Raw genomic sequence first — 18,001 nt, 5'->3', positions numbered from 1 at the left:
ATGGGAGTACAATGCGAGAACGTCTTCAGATACAGTGGTGAAAAGGACATTACTAGGCCAGCTATATAAGGCCATTCTGCCCTTCCTGCTTATATGCCTTTGTAAGGGGCAGAAATGTTTTCTTTTGAGATAAGAGCTTTTTTTTTTTTTTGTATTAGTCATTGCTTAAAAATGAGAAAACATCAAGCCTTCATCCCTACCACGAATTTTTGATTCCTTATACAGCTCTCTGAGAAGACGGTTTCCAAATAACATTTTTACGGTGGTAGCAGCAGCAGCCCTTGCCCTTTTCGGTCGCTATGACTTCAGCTGGCTTGCATGTGCAGCCTGTTTTCCATAGCGGTGGCAAACTTGGCTGCGAAAGCAGCCAGGGCCTCCAAAGCTGGAAAGGCAACGTTGAAAAGAATGGTGTTTGCAAGGCAGCATTTTTATACCGACATATTTGTTATAGACATACTCCACACAAATAGCTGTTGCTATTTTAGTGAAATACCAGTAACCATTATCCTTGTATTAGAAGAATTATGTTTCTCTGCCCAAGGCTTTTAAGTTTTCATTCAGAAAACAGGCAATTCTTGACATTTTTCTTGAAGCAGCAGTTAGCTACTTCAGATGGAAAAATGAAGTCATGGTGTAACTGGGAATAGGGACTGATGTTGCCGTTTAACTGAGGGAAGCTCTGAGCATTGTGAGGGTGTAAGGAATTTTTTCAGTGTACTCTGTGCCTTGAGCTACCCTGCGTTGGTGGGGTCAGCAGTGAAAACCACTGTACTGCAGCACTTAGCAGCTCCTCGCATCTGTCCAGGGCAGGTGTGTCCCTTCCTGGTACCCTTCAGGACCATGTCACTGCACCATCTGAAAGTCAATGGGCTTGAATGTATTTATTCTTACTGGGAAGTGCTGTTGACCCTTGTTAAAGTACTTGTCTGGATCAGACATGAAAGGTGGGAATGTGAACAGGAGGGCCCAGGTTGCCAGGATGTCACCTACCCACCGAGTCCCCTTTGCTGTTATTCAAAGGGTCACACAGAGCTGTGTCACATCTTGCTTAGAGCTGTGGGTCCAAATTCAATACTTGTATCTCCAGGCTGTGACAGGAGGGTTTGTTAAAGACAGGAATTAATACAGAGATGGCATTGAGTACTGCAGCCTTGTGAGCTGGTATGGTTCTTCCATGCTTTACTCTTCTTCCTCGGGAAGAGATGGTTTTTGTCTGAGACTGGCTGGTCAGAAGCTCCTCATCTCAGGTGTCACTCCCCCCTCTGCACTGATAAAGGGGACAAATATCCTCAGCCCTCTGGGATAACTGCTCTGCTTGACTGACTTGCTTCAGCAAAAGAACTCAGACTAAAATTCTTGCGATTTCCCTCCTCTCAAACACGGTGGCCAGAGATGAACATAAATGAGGAAAAAGGAAAGAAGGGAAGGGGTGACCTTGCTCTGTCCCTCTGTGTCCTGTTTTCTCAGCTGGTGGCACAGAGAGCAGCACTGGTCTCCAGGCTCACGGGACTTGTGCCACCTTGGGTAAACTTGGGGAGACCGCAGTATTTTTTCAAATCCAAGACTGTTCTTACTGCTGGAAAATACAAAAATACCCCAAAAGAAACCCAAACGTTCTTTCTTATGAGACATTTTGTAACCCACATGTAAGAAAAGCCCTTCGAGGCCAGACCTGTACTATGTATCTTAGATCAGTTCTGTGAGGGGAAGAGGGACGTTCTTCGGTGTGATTTCTTTTCAGGTTAGGTCAGGCAATTGCAGTGTTCGCTGCTGGCTGCCATCTTGCTGTCCAAGGCCTTTTGTTGCTAGGAAACTCCGTGTGTTTCTGTAATATTGTTCAATTACATGGTTAAATTACCCACTTGTATCAAGTTTCAAACACCACTGAAACATGTCTAGTCATCATGTCTGCACATATGAGAATATTTTAGGAAAATTGAAAAAACATATAGAGAAGTATGTACATATGCACTGATTTAAAATATCTCGCCAGGAAAATCCCATGGAGATTAAACATTTTATTTCCAAGGTCAGAAAAAGGGAGCGAATGACAGCAGCTTATAGCCACATTATTATGGCAAATTAAGATGTAAAATATATGTTAAAACCATTACACACTGAGTTAAGGTTTTGACACTACAGTGCTTTAAATCTTGAAAAAGATGTGTAAGTTGTAGGAAATGGGCATGATGTCCACATGACTCAGATACCTCAGGGCTGATGCAAAGTCTGTCAACGGCAGAAGGTTTCTAACAGACTGTAATGTGACCAAAAATATGTTTTCTCTCTCTTTTCATTGTTTTGTTACCATCAGACTGCCTTCAAGTAACACAATGAGCTTCTTACTAATGGTCATTATTATTTAGGAGTCGTCAGCTGCAGTTTTATTTGATTCGCTGCGGTACGTTCCTCTTCCTGAAGCAGAGAAGCCCCTGCACCGCTGTGGAGCAGGCTTTTGGACTTGTCACTCTTAAAAAAAATCTAGCTGGTACCACATATGTATCTGCAATATTCCTTTGGTATTTTGGACTCAGTAAGCAGGCTTTCTAATGATTTTGCTTGGGTGTGTCCTTGTCCCTTTGTTTTGGTTTTTTTAATTCTTTATTTGGTCCAAATTCCCAAGGGAACAGTGAGAGTTAGCATTCAAAGAATGACTAATGACAGAGTAGCGGTAGCTGAAAATGATAAGAAAATACTATTTTTGGGGTTGAAATGAGAGCTGCGAAATACTCGGTAGGATATTTTTGCTGTTTCCAGCAATCGTTCTTCTACTTCGGCATTTGGTTTTGCCTGAGGATTGCTCCCCCACTGAGAAAACTCTGCCAGTTTGAGTCAGCTTTCTTTCCTTCATTCTTTCTTATATACAGATGCTGGGATGCCAGTAGAGTCCTTGCCGTGAAAAGTGTTTAACCATATAAAAACTCCTTAAATCAGTCACTCCCTTATCTGTACTACAAAAACCATATCCCTAAAAACGTGTCCATGGACTCAAATACTTGATGTGTTGTAATACTAATGTGTCAGCAAGGCCTGAAAGTCCTTTGGAACACAGACATAATATGATTGTATAAAATGTGCCCTTGCTACTTGTATTGAAGAATAATGATTCTTTACCCCGGCAGAGGTGCTGGCCTATATTACTTTCTATCTTTCTTGTTGTGAATTTGTCTCTTTAGAGACTTGCTATAACCCTTTGTGTAAGTTTTTTAAATTAAACTGTACAGTTCCCAGAGGCTGTACTACCTGCTCCTGGCAGATGCCTTCTGCTGAGTTTAGTCTGAGGCTATTCAGACTCCCCTCAGCCTCTGCAGAACTTTTCCTTCCCTGGGATCCTTTTATTATTTTTCTTCTTCTTTTTTTTTTTTTTTGGTGCTTGATCTATCTGCGTCAAATATAACTATTACTTTTAATAATTCATTTCAATCTTGTATTTATTTTGCAACCACGTGGGTCCTGGGAATATGGAATTTCAGTGCTGAACTTGGGTGAGAATGTTCTTGTTCACGAAACACAGGCCCACAGCACGTTCTTTAAAGCAATAGTGGGGGTTTTTTTTGTTTGCAAGTCCTTGAAGTACTGTACTCCCATCAAGTACAGACTTCTGTATGATGAATTTAAACCCCTAGCACTTGCTTTGCTGTCCTTAGCATTACCTTTAGAATCAGGTCTATGTCCTCTAGAATTAGACTACAGTGGTTAAAAACTACCGGTTTAGCTTTCTTAAGCAAGAGCCACTCCTCAGCCCCTGCTCACCCAGGAGTGCAGTGACTGTGAACACGTAAGCTGAGGCAGCACTGACTTTCTCACTGAACTGTGCAATAATTTGAGATATTTAACCCTAAAGAGAAATATTATTTTTAAAATTACAGAGAGGAAAAAAGCTCTATGTAATGTGAAAGTAGAAATGGCCTCTAAAGAGATTACATTTAAAATCTCTTTTGTGTCAAATAGAATGGGATCTGATGTTGACATGCTGGAGCTGTTCGGGGTGCACCAGACACACGGTAGATGAGCTGAGCCCGACTGCTCCCGGCTAATAAACCCTGACTTTGAACCTGAGCTGCGAAGGGTCGTCACATGCGCAACAGTGCTGCACTTCCATACACCCTGCAATTACTGGGATGTGAAAATGAAGCATGAAATGAAATGTATATTCAGTTTGGGCATGCACAGCAGTTTATTGGTCTCCTAAAGAGGCAGACTTTCAGCCCATTTTTTTTTTCTTCTTACTGAAGCAGTAAAAAAAAAAAAAAAAAAAAATCTATGTTCAGGACATTTATAATTGGAAAATGAAATTTAATGAGAATTAACACATTCAGTGAGAAGTAATTTGTTTCAGGAAAAAGTTATTCTACAGGAGTTAAACAGAGGACAGAGTTTAGTTTCCTAAACTAGAGGCATGTAAGTTTTTTGTTTTCTTTTACTTTTGTATTTTGTTAAGCCTGTACTGTGCCAACGGCTATCAGGGTGCTGATTAAAGGGACCAAGAAGTGTGTTTGCCTTAATTCCAAGTAGTCATTCGAAAAGCAGAAATATATGTAAAATATGATAATCTAGTTAGTTAAATTTTCATGACTCTCTGGGACTGAGAAGCTGTGGAAACGCTTTCACTGGATATTTTGTGGTTACGTTCTAGACTGGGAAGGGCCAGTAAACACTGATGCCCCCATATGGAGTTTGAGGTCTGTGAGTGAAGGTTTAGCACAAGACAGATGGAAGTGGATTAATAGGGGTTGACTTCTCCACATTTAAGGGAAAATGTGTTATGAATAAGTTGAATTTGTTGGTTCTCAACAGATACGTATTTATAGCAGATTTTCTCAAGAGGATAGCTTATTGGGGGAACAAAATAGAACAAATGAAAGTTTTCCCACTTAGAGATGAAAACCAGTCTATCTGGGAACCTTCCCAGTTGATTTAGACGCTTGCCTTTGGGACATGGGGTTTTTACTAGCCTGGAGAGGGGAGGGAGCCAACCAGGTCAGCAGCATGAAGCCTTGTACCCCAGTAAAGGGAAATTGCTTCCTGTTCTTTCTTTCATCTGCACATTTCCCATTCTGCTACAGCAATCTCGTTAAGCCCGAAGCCTGGCTACGTGTCTCACTTTATGCTGCCAAATTCATCGGAGGGAGGAGGGAGGAGAGGCAGGCAGAAGAAAGCGTAAAAGAGCGAGGAGTTTGCTGGCTGGTATTTACAATGATAGGCGAAAAGGCGAAAAGCCGCTGTGTGCACACTGAGGAGCTCTGGGGTCCTGTCCTTGCTGGAGATTTGAAGTCAAGGCTGACCTCAATAACGTGTATTGTCAAAGCGTGTAACCCAGCAGAGCCTGCGGAAGAGAAGCCACCAGGTCTTTACCGCGCAAATGTTACGTGTCAATCCCAGAGCACTGTCTGGTCTCCTTTGCCTCAACTGGTGCGTAGCCTGGCACTGTGAGTTAAAAGGCAGGTTGCTATTTAAGTTTCTGCTTTTTACTCCAGACTATGAAAGGGGATCAGCAGCTGAGCAGTGACTTCCAGGCAAGTCGGTTATACTATATGCTCAAATACACTTCTCAGATTTCAAAACAGCAACAATGTTCTTTGCTGAAATTTTCATTTTTTAAATTCTTTTTAAAATAAGCTCTGTTTAGAATGCCCATAATTCCATACCACCTTTTACTTGAATATTATATAAAAATCAGGTAAAGTTTAGCAGCCTTAAGGACTCTTAGGACCATTATGGAGGAATGAACTAATGAGAAACTGAAGAAAATAATTTCTGAGCGTTTGATCAGAATAGATAGGCTGTGAAGGTGCGCTGGGGTGGGAGCGTTAGGACAAAGTACCCGTCCGCAGCCCTGTTGTGCACACACAAGACTGTGCGAGGGCAGAGTTGGTCCTGTGGCCACAGTCCAACAAAACCTGGGTGTGTGGGTGCTCCCTCTGCCCCTCCTGCATGAGCTGGGCTGTAAATGGGGCCGTGCAGGTCCCTTCTGTGCTGCAATAAAAGTCAAATGGTTCCGGAGTCCCTGAGTTTGACATGAGGAGGAGCTGCAGATGACCGCAGCCTCTAAGAACAGAAAATCACAGCTATTAATGTATGTAATTCTGAAAGCAAGGCTGCCCGCCCAGGCGCTGCAGCAGAAGTCGTTGATCCAGAGCCAGGTTCTCAGCTGGTAGAAATGAGCTTGACTTGAAGTCAGTGAGATTGTGTTCGTTTTCACCAGCAATGGATCTGGCCAAACAAGCATCCCCGCCCCTCTCTCTGCACGTATGTCTGGCACAAGGCAGCTCCACTTCTAGCAAATCCCCTGATCTAAATGACTTTTTTTAATGCAAAAGTTCCCAATTCAGATAAAAGACAAATGCTGGTAAAGTTTTTCCTTTATAATTCATTGATTTACCTTGTCGTTCACAGAAGGGCGTTTGCTGACAGTTTTTCTGGCTTCCCTTGTTAACTGCTCATATATTTTAGTTTTCTAGCAGGATATTTATTAAATGTTCCATTTGTTGCTAGTTTTATACATATGCACCTACGTAAAAACTATATATGTGTAAAAATGTGCATATGTATTTACTTTTTCAATTACCAAAAACCAATTCACAGAGCAAACCTAGGCCTTCTACAGAATTTTTGATGCCTTCGTTTACTATTTTTAATATAAGCTGCGGAGGCTTGATTTGTGTGACTTTGTTATGAGGTGCGTAATTCTCATACTTTCAGAGGGGTTCACAGTACTGCTGAAGAGATTTTAAAAAAAAGAACCTTGAAATAAAGCTAGTTAATGATACGGCAATTTCCTTTCTTAATTGATATTAATCTATCTGGTATTTGAAGAAAATATGTTTCCCTAGGAGGACCTAGGAGTGCTCCATAATCCTCATTACATGTGAAGGAGAGAGGAAGTCTGAACAGGAGCAGTCTCACCTCCATGACACAATTCTAATAACTTTTGACCGGGCACAGCACACGCCAAGTTCACACATCATCCAGGGACACTCTTTTCTCTTTCTGTTTGTTGTAGAGCTGTCGAAGATGAAAAAAATCTGAGTAGATGCCCCACTTTCAGAATGCTGAACTTCAGTGAAGTAAATCCCCCATCAGGCCACTTAAGCACGCAAGTCTTAGGGACTTCTAATGCTATTTAAGAAACTTTGTTCATTAGGTACTACTTAAAGTATTCTATAACCAGCCTCGAGATCAGGGTCTTTAGAAATACTTTATTGAAATGATTTAGGTATTGTGATATGGATGCCAAATGAAAAGATATTACTTGTTAGGCAGGTGACTTGAAAATTAGATTGATAATGTTTAAGGATGGAGATAACCTTTAGATCCATCCCAAAAGGAACAGAACGCATCCTAACAATGAAAACAGAGAAATGAGCACTTTATAGCACCCATTAGGTAGAAGTGCCCATCAGTTACATTGTTGGACACTTTGTGGTTTCAGGTTGGTTTAATAGAGCTATAAGGCTTCTGCAGAAATAATCTTTAGCAGCTGCATTCTTTCAAAACATTCATCTTAAGTGCAGTATCATACCACACCGAGAAAAACGTGAGCGTCTGATCAGCTGTTTTGAAGCCAAAAAGGCATTTATAAGGAATAAAAGTGCATATTCTGATAAAAGTTCATACCACTGAACTCCTTGGCTTAATGCAAGTTCTGTCCTAGGGTAAAAAAAAGTTCACTATAGAGAACAGCATCAAATGCCTATTATATTGTTCTTTGTTTCTTTGCCAACTGTGGATTTAAAATTGGAATAATTCAAAAAGCAGTGGGACATTATGACTCACTCAGTACCTCCTGGGCTTTTGACATTATCGTAAAGCCACATATACTTGAGCGCAAGGTTTAGTTAGTGGATTTCAATAACACAGCCAGCAGACCTTATTGAAACCACAGAGTACCTGGTTAACTGTAAACAGTGATTTATTTCTTCTGCGCAGTTGGGGTATTACAGCTCCGGTTACAGGTGTGTTATGCTGAGTGACAACGCAAGGGATATTTTTCTGAGGTTAAATTTATTCCTTCAGTCAAAATCAGGGACGTGTTCTAGTCGTAACATCCAGTTTTATGAGACTATTCTTTTCGATGTTTGTCGAATTAGTGTAACTTTTAATTTGTTTTTCACACACATTGTCTTTGATTTCTCTCTGCAAACCCCCAGTGGAAAGCTTGGGGAATGGGTATTACACAGAAGAGAGAGATTAAATAAGAGGAGTTTTGGCCACAAGATGTCCAATACAATTAATCTAGAAAGTCTGTATCTTCATTTAAAAACTGTAGACAGAGAAGTCCGACAGCGCATCTTCCATGGAACATCAATGTTATTTACGTTGCCTAGTGTGTATAAGCTGAAAAGGGAAATATATTTTCCAATAAAATCTTCCAGTCTGGAAATATAGAACAGTTTGTTTGAATCCAAATGTATATTGCTTAGTCTCTGCGGGAAAGTAAAGGCGTATTAAGTCATATGTCAGCTGAGTTGAATTATTGATGTTGAATTAAACGTGTTGAACTCAGAAATTCATCAATTTTATAGTAGTATTTGTTAGAAAAGTACCCCCTTCTATCTATTTGGACTGACTTTTTATTATCTCTCTTGTTTATTATCTCTTTTATTTGAGTCAGTGGTTGCTGACCTGACTAATAGCTTTCATCTTTGTACTGCAAGCTGTTTCCATATGTGCAGGTGCTGTGGAATTTATTGTCTTTACATTGAAAAATCAAGATCTAGTCAATATGTTTGTAGATATTAAGATGAAAATGCTCTTAAGGTAGAATTAAGGTGTAAGACTTAGGGCATTCTGACTTTAATATAAGATACGTTTAAGAGTCAGGACATTCCAACTGAAGGGTAAGAATAAATATTCGAAAATCCAGAAATCTAAATTTCACCAAATCGGAAAACATGTAATTAAAATTCCAGAAGTAGCTGTGAATTGCTTTTACATATCTGTACTTGGTAGAAGAAATCCAGTTAACTGCATGGACATAAATTATTCTTAACCTTAAAGACCAGTTGGTTGTAGTCGTGTCCAGGCAGGGCCAAAACTGAAATCCCTTTACGCTGCTGAGAAACCTTGAGCCAGTGTTGATCCCCCCAGATCAGTTAGACCTGGGACCTCTCCCAGCCCCACACGGACACGGGGACACCAGCGAGCAGGAGTCTGAGCCCTCTGGACTGATCTCGGCCACGTTGGGCTGCGGTGAGGCACAGCAAGCCTGCATCATCCTCCAGGCTTCCTCACTGTTTGTGGGATCAATCCATGTCGCTACAATATTTTTTTTTGCCTTTTTTTTTTTTTTTTTTTTTACACTGCTTAGGGCTGTCTTTCCCTCTGCTCTTACACTTTCCACTTTAACTACTGTGTCCTTCTCCCCACGCTCTCAGCAGCTGCAGCAGAAAGAGAGCAGTGCCAAGAGCTTCCCCACAGGGAAGAGAGTTCCCAGCACTTTATTGAGATACAAACTTGCCCAATTAGGAGGAAATTCTCTGTCAGTTTAGGTGAAGATTTGACCAATGTCTGTCTGCTTACGGGAGGCTGGGAAGTGGCCCGTGAAGTTTGCTAATTTCCTAATTTCCAGAAGTCTTTTTCCTTAGTGAAGTCCCTTGGAAGGTCCTTTCCTATTCATATAATCGGATGCCATGCTAATGACTTGAATGATACGTGTTCTAACAGCAGTGAAACACAAGAAGCCAAAACAACCTTAACAAATACGGTTCATTTAACTAAAAGAGGCAGACTGAGCAGCAGGTGGAAGAGTTAAACAAAAGGAAAAAAAGATTATAAAAGTTTGCGGCTTTGGCTTCACTACAAATGGTTCTCTTGCAGACTTTATAGCATTAGTGTTGCTTCTCATAAACCTTGAAACCATTCATCCATTTCGAAAGATTAAATTAGTTAGTCATCCAGAACATAAAATACACACATCCATTTTGTCTGTTACTCTAAACCTTCTGAAGTATAATAAATGCAGTTGATGCCATTAAACCGAAGCTTTGAGTATTAATGATGGTCTCAGTTGCGGTATTTACAGTTTGCCAGCTCTCGTGTTTCTGATAGTACGTTCATCTGTTGTTGCTCAGGGACAGTAAGAGCAGAGTATCTTTGAGTTGGAAAACACAATTCTAATATATGATGTGAGGGGCTCAGAGAAAACATCTTGGTATTAAAGCAGGGAAAATCCGAGAAACGTTATATTTTTTGTTATTCTCAGAATGTCAAAGTTCAGAGGCACAAACTTCACTTATGATATCTTAATATATTTATAATGGTCTGTTAAACAGTTTGCCAAGACAGGATTGTTTGGTTTTCTAGTTACAGATGAAGGTATTGCTATTTAAAGTTCTGTTTTGTCACTTAAGCTAGCCAAAAATGGCCAGACTCTGCTAAAGCCAGAATTTGTAGGGGCACTCGCTCAGAATGCAGGTTCATGATTAAAAATATCATAAGATTTCAGATTTGATTTGGCAGCTTTCTTTCTTGGTTAATGTCAGGATTTTGGAAGTGGTACTCTTTCCCAGAATTAAGCAAATTTGTGATAGTTGCTTCAGACTACATAGAAGTTTAATTCTTGGTGCTTTGAAATTTGTGAGACTGTCTCAAACACAGGGATTTCCAGTGTGCTGAAAAAAAAAAATTTACATGTTTTTTAATTACTACATATATTGCCTTTAATCAAAGTATCTGGCCCGACAGCATTAAAACTGGGAAGCAAATGCTGAGTTTCCAGTTCCATACTAGAAAAGCCAGCTCGTTCCTATAAGAGACAGGAATCGATGCCACGTATCAGCTGTCACTCAAGGCAGAGCAGGTTGCCGGCTATTCCTAAGCCTACGCCTGAGTAACAGCAGCGTCTCTACTGAAGTTTAGTTTGCATTTTTTCCTGAAACTTTTCAGGTGGCAAAAAAAGTAACGAGGCTCCCCCCACACCCTCAACATTTGTCTTTTACTGCAAATACAAATTGCAAAACTACCAGGAGCCGCAGAGGTGATCTGAAAGAGGCAGAACCTCATAAATTGTTTGTGTGGGAAAGGCTGTCTTTCCTTTTCTCTAACTGATGGCATGCCGAGTTTATTTTACAGTATTTACAGTAAGATTTGTTTGTTTTGATACCCTTTATATGTTGTTAGGGAAAGGGCAAAAGAAAATCTCCAGGAAGTTTATAGTTTCTGATGAGACAGAGTTTAGGCTTTAATTTTCTTTCTAGTCCAATACATTTTACTAGAAGTGTAATATATAAAGGAATATGAGATTGCAATTGGATGAGTTATTACTGAGCTGTCATTGATTTTTCTCTGTATGAATTTGGTGCTTAAGAAAGACCTCAAAGGAGCAAGCTAAGAAAGTGAAATTGTTTGTTCATTGCGAGGGTAGATACAGGTTGGGCAGGAATTTCTGTATCTCATCTCTGACCTTGGCACATCACTCCAGGAGCAGGAAGAACGTGCAGTCTGTACCTGTTTAGTTGAGGTGCCGACAGGTGACAAGGAGACCAGATTTATCCCTGGTGGTTGAGAAGAGAAGCCTCAGGTCTCCTTCACCAGAGTCCTGCAGGCCAAACGCCCCCGTGTTATAAAAAGACCCCACGACACCTGCAGTCCTCAATACTTGAACATTGATGCCACCAACCAGCTGGCTGTTAAATTTGGGGAGCTCCCATTAACCAACTAGATACCCTAGTGCTAGTAGGTCACAGACACAGTGTGAGGGGCCAGATTTTGATCCTCAGCTACAAGGAAACTGGGATTAAGTGGTCTGTTAAATCACACGATGCTGGAGAGGGGATGACTTGCCCATCTCTTCGAACACAAGAACTAGAGGGTACCACGTGCATCTGTCAGGGGGTATCAGGTCTACCAGGCGCCTTCCAAGTAACTGGAAGAGACAACCGGTGGCAGCTGCTACTCACACAGGAAACTGCTGGAGGTGGAAGAAGTTTCTTATGTGCCTCCTTTGATCTCCTTTCTATTCTCGGTCACTGCTGAGGCACAAGGAAGAGTTTACTTGGTTTACAGCATTTTGAATGAGAGCATCCTGCCCTGGGTCTGCAGGGCAGTGCTTGGTATGGAAGGTCCTTCCAGGGAGGCAGGTGCTGCTCTCGAGAGCTCGTTGCACTGAATGTGAAATAAAGGTGTTTGGATTTAATGCCAAAGCCTTGATTGTTTGAAGCAAACTTCTAAACACGTCGTAGAGTCTTGGGTTATGGTAGGAGTTGAGAAATAGGAGACTAATGGTATATTTTATGTACCGTGACAAATAGCACAGAAGTGTCTTACCTCTCTCTAACCTTTGCTGTGAAATGCTGGGCAGACACAATGTCTTTTCTCTGTGTGGCGGAAACATTAAGTATTAAGTGCCGTGTTTGACTGTCTGGGGATGAAGCGTGATTGCCAAAGGGTAGAAGCTGTTCCTATAGAGCTGGGAAGGGATTTTTGTAAGGGCAGATTCTCTTGCTGACCCCTTGTCATCCCTGCTAATGGAGCAGCCACCCCCTCCTCCCTGGCAACTCCCCGAGCAGGGTGATATACCCGAGGTGTATCTGATAGCTGTATAGAGACGTGACCTTTGCAATTGTTGACGTGATGTATACACCATCGAGCAGGGGAGAATGTTACAGGGTCAGTAAGTCTCTCTGGGTGAAGTTAATACCAGGAGATGCTGGCACAACTGGTCACTGTTCAGTTTACACCTGTCAGAAGCAGGCAGCCACTTGACTCCTGTGTTTGAGCGAGTGTATTCATCATATTTAGCTTTTATGTAATATTCTTTTCATCTTCACTGCACTTCATGATTGTTAATTAATCCCACAGCACCCAGGGATTACTAGTAACACTTTACAAGGGAAAGCGAAAACAAGCAAGAAGAGGTCAAATGGCTGGGCCAAGGTCATGGAAGAAATGTTGTCAGAAGAACATTAGGTTCTGCAAGATTAAAGTGTTGTTAGCTGGCCTCTCCTTGGATATCAGCTTCCATTTTGGGGGAAGGGGTGTTTCTGGGAGTAGTTTTGATATTGTCTAGTGTATTTAGAGCTCCCCTTTCATTTGTTCCCTGTGGCACATTTTTTTTTGCTGAAGCAAGTGGAACAGAGGAGATGGGGAATTTCGAAGAAAGGAGTTCATTTTCTGCAAATTTATGCACTGTCTTTTCATCTTGCAATTACAAATGGGGGCATCTAACTAATGAAATTAATTGGCTGTTTTTTCAGAGCCATTGCAAAAATCCAGATGCCCAGTTCACATTAAAAATAAATGACTTGCCTGTCTAGGACCTGTAGGTCTTTTCGGAGGGTCCACACTGCACTGATGATAGCAATCCGGTAACTTATTAGACAGTAAACACTGCAAGTATAGAATATGCTCATAGTGCTTTTTTCTCCCTAGGACTTGAAAGATGACCGGAGTGATGAAGAAGAGGAAGATTCTGTTACAGATAATGAAGAGGAGTCCATAAAGAATGTCAGCAAGAATGGCTGTGGGTCAAGCAAACATCTCCTAAACAGCAGTCACCACTAGCCCCCTCCTGCCTCGCCTCCTGCAGTGATTTCTGCTGGTTTTTACCCAACCTACAGGATAGAATTTAAGTCAAAAGGCTTATGAGAGACCGTGATTGATTTATTGTTGGCTACTGGACCTGGAAAGAAGCCCAGTTTAGAGGGGAAGGGAATATTGCATAACATGACAAAATGTGTTAATGACCCACTTTCTGGATCGTTGCAAAGTGTTTGGACACACTGACTGTTCCACTTTGACAGTGCTCAGCAAGGTCAAAGCTCAAGGGTGTCAGATCATTTAGTGTCCCATTGATTCTAATGTTGGTTTTCAATCTGATATAATTCACCAAGCAGTTTAATTTTGTGGTAGGTAAATAGTGTGAACTCCATTAGGAACCAAGAATTGCTCTATGTGGGAAAAATTTGACAGTGAATGTGCAGTGACTGGCATTTTAGTCTTTACTTGGCAGTTTAAACCTTCATCAAAATGGCTGGTTTTGTGAGTTAGATTCCATGTCCGGGAGGCCAATGGAAGGTAACATGAAGGAAGTCAAATTATTTGCATGTGAAGAGCTGACTTCACTGCAGAAATAGTCTTTCTCCAGAATATGCTGCATGATAAGTAGCTCAAATATTGCATTCTCAGATTTCCTTGACATGAAGGTCACTGTTCAAAGAGCAAAACTCGGCCCAGATTCTCCATTGAGCTCCAGGCTTCACAGCCATCTTTCATCTCAGTCGTTATGGCCTGGTGTTAGAACAGAAGGCGCAATGAGAAGGGAAGATGGTGAAGGAAAATTGGATCTTCTCACAGTTTTTTCACACTTCTTATTTGTCTTCAAAACTGCTGAACACCCCTTGCTCCTGACACGTCTACAGCCCAGCAGATTAAAAATAAATTTCATACATTCCGTTCTTGTGAGCTTGTCTCCTGCAGTGGTGTTGGGTGACCATCTTCTCAGGTGGGGTGCTGCTAAATTCTGTTCTCTGGTTCCTGTGTGTTCGCTGCACGTACATGAGCACTGGGAGAGCACGGGGCGAGCCAGGAAAGTCACATCCTCAGTGCTGTGTATTCATTTGAGATCAAGATCTGTATCTCCATCTCTGCTCTTATTGAAAATAGGAATCGCATCAGCTGGAGCCAAACTCGAATGTGAGTGTGTGACAGTTCTTTGTGCTGTAACAAATGGAGGAACCGTGGTGGTTTTATCAGCTCTTCTTACCAAAAGTGCCTCTATCCTGACTTTGCACTTTTTTTTCTAATGCCCACGCAACGTGCTGCAGCGTTTTCAGTCCCGGGGCTTTCCAGAGAGAGCCTGAGCCTCTTAAACAGGGTGGTACCGGTCTCATTTCCAGATGCCTTTAGCTCACAAGGCCATAAATGATTTGTGTCACATGCTTTAGAGGTGAGAGGCTCTCCATGTGCTTCTACAGTAGAGGAGATCATCTGGTGAACTAAAACCAGTAGCTTGACAGAGCCCAGGGGACTGCTGCTGAAGCAGACCCAGGGCTGAGCTTTTGGGTCGAGAAGGCTTTTTTCCCCTTAAAGCTGCTCAGGCAGGAACCTGGTGACCTACAGGAAGCGCTATGTGACTTGACTTGTTTTCTCACGATTTTCTTGGCAAAGGGGGATATAATTCGGTGACTAAAGCATTTGAAAGAATGGGAAATGTTTGGGAGCTCAGATATGAAGGAAGAATTGTTTTTCTGTGCAGTTACAAGAAACTGTAGGAGTAGTTTGTTCTAGAGGCTGGTAGTGTGAAAATATATACATATGGTCCGTTGAATGAGGCTGTGCTTTATTTTTACTCATATCTTGTGCCGTGTAATATCCTGAATGTTTGTGTTTTGCCACAAAGTGAATTACACCGAGACAGGAGCGTGGCCTACAGCTTCTGAGAAGGATGGAAATGTACAGTGGTGGGACAGGACCCTTGAGCCCATGGTTGAACTCGGTGAAGCTGCTGGGGCTGAGTGGTGGTGTTGTACAGCAACGCGTTTCCTTACACAGCTGTGGAGAATACCTTAAATACTGCAGTGTGGGTTTATTGGAAGTGTAAGTACTTATTACATCATCTAAAGCAACTGGTGAGTTTGGCAGGGTCACAGTTGCTTATCAGGGCCTGTTTATTGCCTACATGAAAAGAACTGGCCTTTCCTAACAAAATGTAGAAACTCGCCATCTTGGAGGCTTTACACTCCCTTTGAGAGCCGTGGAGACGACGATGCTTTCTACAAGACATAACGGGGTTTTGGGAGATGGCCAGGGTATTATCATTTAATTTTGGTGCCAGAAAGCTTTCCTGCTACGACTAGGAAAGGAATTTGGGAAAGGAAACGCAAAGAATGAACGAGCCTCCGAACAACTACTGAGTTTTAAATTGGAATTTATAGTCTCGAGGCCAACTCTTGCCCTTCCTACTCGGACAAGTCTCCCACTGAAGCCAATTAACTCTGTTGGAGTTTTGCCTAGGAACAATTTTGGATTGCAGTTATCCAACCTAATTACCAGACCTGTTTTAAATCGGTGTGAAAGCGGGGTCTTAAAGGAAGAGAACAAGGCAGATAAATACATTCAAACAGGAAATGTTGAATCAAATTTGGGGTGAGCACAGATGATTATGGAAGAAAACGAAGATTAAATCCAAGCACAGTAAACAACCGAATAACCGCATCACCTGTCAGTCAGGAGGTAGAAGGCAACGGGACCATGAAGGCCAGTCCAAGGGGTTACGGTCATGGCCAAAGTGACGAAACCTAAAAATTCTGAAAGTAAACCAGTAGGCACTGGGAATAAATACCCACAGCACAGGGAGAAGTGGGAACGGGTTGTCACAGTGGGACTGGGCACAGGTCCTGTTAACATCAGGTGTGTCATTCCTGAGGTGACACGTGTCGCGTTTTCCACTTTTTACTGACAGAAACTCAGAAACAAGAAGCTAAAGTAATGTGGAACACAATTCATGCTAAAGAAATTAATGTCATGGTGCTTCCAGATTTTCAGACTTTTCAATGTCGTTAACCTTTTTTTTTTTTTTTAATGTTAACCTGAAAACAGTCTCAAACTGGAAGAGCAGAACAGTCGCAGGTGATGTGTATGAGCACAGACGACAGATTCTAATGCCTTATTTTGACCAGTTCACAAAATGGGTCCTGGTTTAGCACTTGGGACTGTGCATCTGATTTTGCTGTGTCACTTTGACCATGCCAAAGTATTTATAATAGAATTATAGAATGAAAATGAAATTTTAGTCCATTAGGATCAGCAGAAACTCTTCTGTTCCATTTAATTCTTCTGAGTTTTGTTCAGGTCCTCCTGTCTGTTTGTACCCTGCTGCTCCTGTACTTATTTACTACATAGAGTTATCAGTCTACTCTGGATTTGATATACAGACCTCATTTACTCTACAGAACTCATTTTGTCAATTTGTATCATTGAGTATCATCATCTGGTTTTGGTTCTTAATGACACCGAATTTGTCTGGTCAGTTGTGCTACACGCTATAAATAAATATTTTTTGAAAACAGGTATCTGTGGAAGGATTTCCTTGGTTTCCATGCCTGGCAGTGTCCTCCTCTCCGCCTTCTGTTCCCTCCCAGCTTTCCAGCGAAGGCCCATTCTGGAACTAATTCCTGACTCTTCCAAGTTTTTCCCTCACCTGGAAAAGGCTGGATGACCCACCCCCTTCTTAAGAGGTAACAGTGGTTGCTGTAAATGAACTTTTCTTTTTTTTTTTTTTTTTTTCCTGGACAATTCATGAATGGAGAGGAAGCAAATTTCATGGGTGCATCATCCATCATTTGTGTTATTCAAGATTTATGCTTTGACTAAAGTACTTGACAGTGATCCTATGTACACTAGGAACTACTCGCTCTAGAATGCCAACACATTTTTGTATCTTTACTCAGTTGCTTTTTGTTGTGCGTATTAGGGCTGCTTATGAAGTTACGTGTATTTGAGGAATGTTAGAATAATGTGCAAATACAGAGAATATTTCTTATTCTTTCCATTTCTGCTTCCCTAGTCGGGAAGATCTTAGAGGTTCTGACTTACTATCTCTTCCCATGGGCAAACAAACATAAGGGAAGGTGTTTCAGCCCAAAAAATGAACTGTAGCAGAATATTTTGGTTTTATTAGCTGAACTCATTTTTTTAAGCTTATGACTGAGAATAGAGTAGATGGAAAACAGATCAAATAGGGATATGTGAGTTCTGGCTACGACCAACTTGCGAACTGTGAAGAATAAAAAAATTTTTTAAATCTTGCTGATTTAGAAAGAAAAACACCATCTCTGCAGGCACTTCTCCCAGCTGTGAGTTTGAAGAACAACAGATAACCAGCGGGCAGAAATGAAAGTCCCTGCTGAGGATAAGAACACAGCCTGGCTGTGAAGTCGCTGAAGAGCTGGTTTGATGGCCGTGAGCTGCCCGAGAGCCGAGGAGCCTTTTGTGTGGGGCAGCGAAGGAGCCAGGAATGCACCTCTGAGCTGATAGTGCTGGTCTTATTCAAAATCACCGA

The 18,001-nt window shown here is 41.6% G+C and overlaps 1 protein-coding gene across 1 annotated transcript in view; it reads left to right on the top strand.

The window, feature by feature from the left end:
* Positions 1-16,967, top strand: part of CERS3 (ceramide synthase 3) — a 32,569-nt gene extending 15,602 nt beyond the window's left edge. The window contains exon 10 of the mRNA XM_065641541.1: positions 13,372-16,967. Coding sequence (XP_065497613.1) covers positions 13,372-13,503 — 132 coding nt within the window. The 3' untranslated portion in view covers positions 13,504-16,967. The remainder of the gene's footprint in view (positions 1-13,371) is intronic.
* The last annotated feature ends 1,034 nt before the right edge of the window (positions 16,968-18,001 follow it).

This window comes from Caloenas nicobarica, chromosome 10 (assembly GCF_036013445.1).
Source record: "Caloenas nicobarica isolate bCalNic1 chromosome 10, bCalNic1.hap1, whole genome shotgun sequence".
In the NCBI taxonomy this organism is placed as follows: domain Eukaryota; kingdom Metazoa; phylum Chordata; class Aves; order Columbiformes; family Columbidae; genus Caloenas; species Caloenas nicobarica.
Note: the sequence above shows the minus strand (reverse complement) of the source record. Positions and strands in the feature narration are given on the sequence as shown.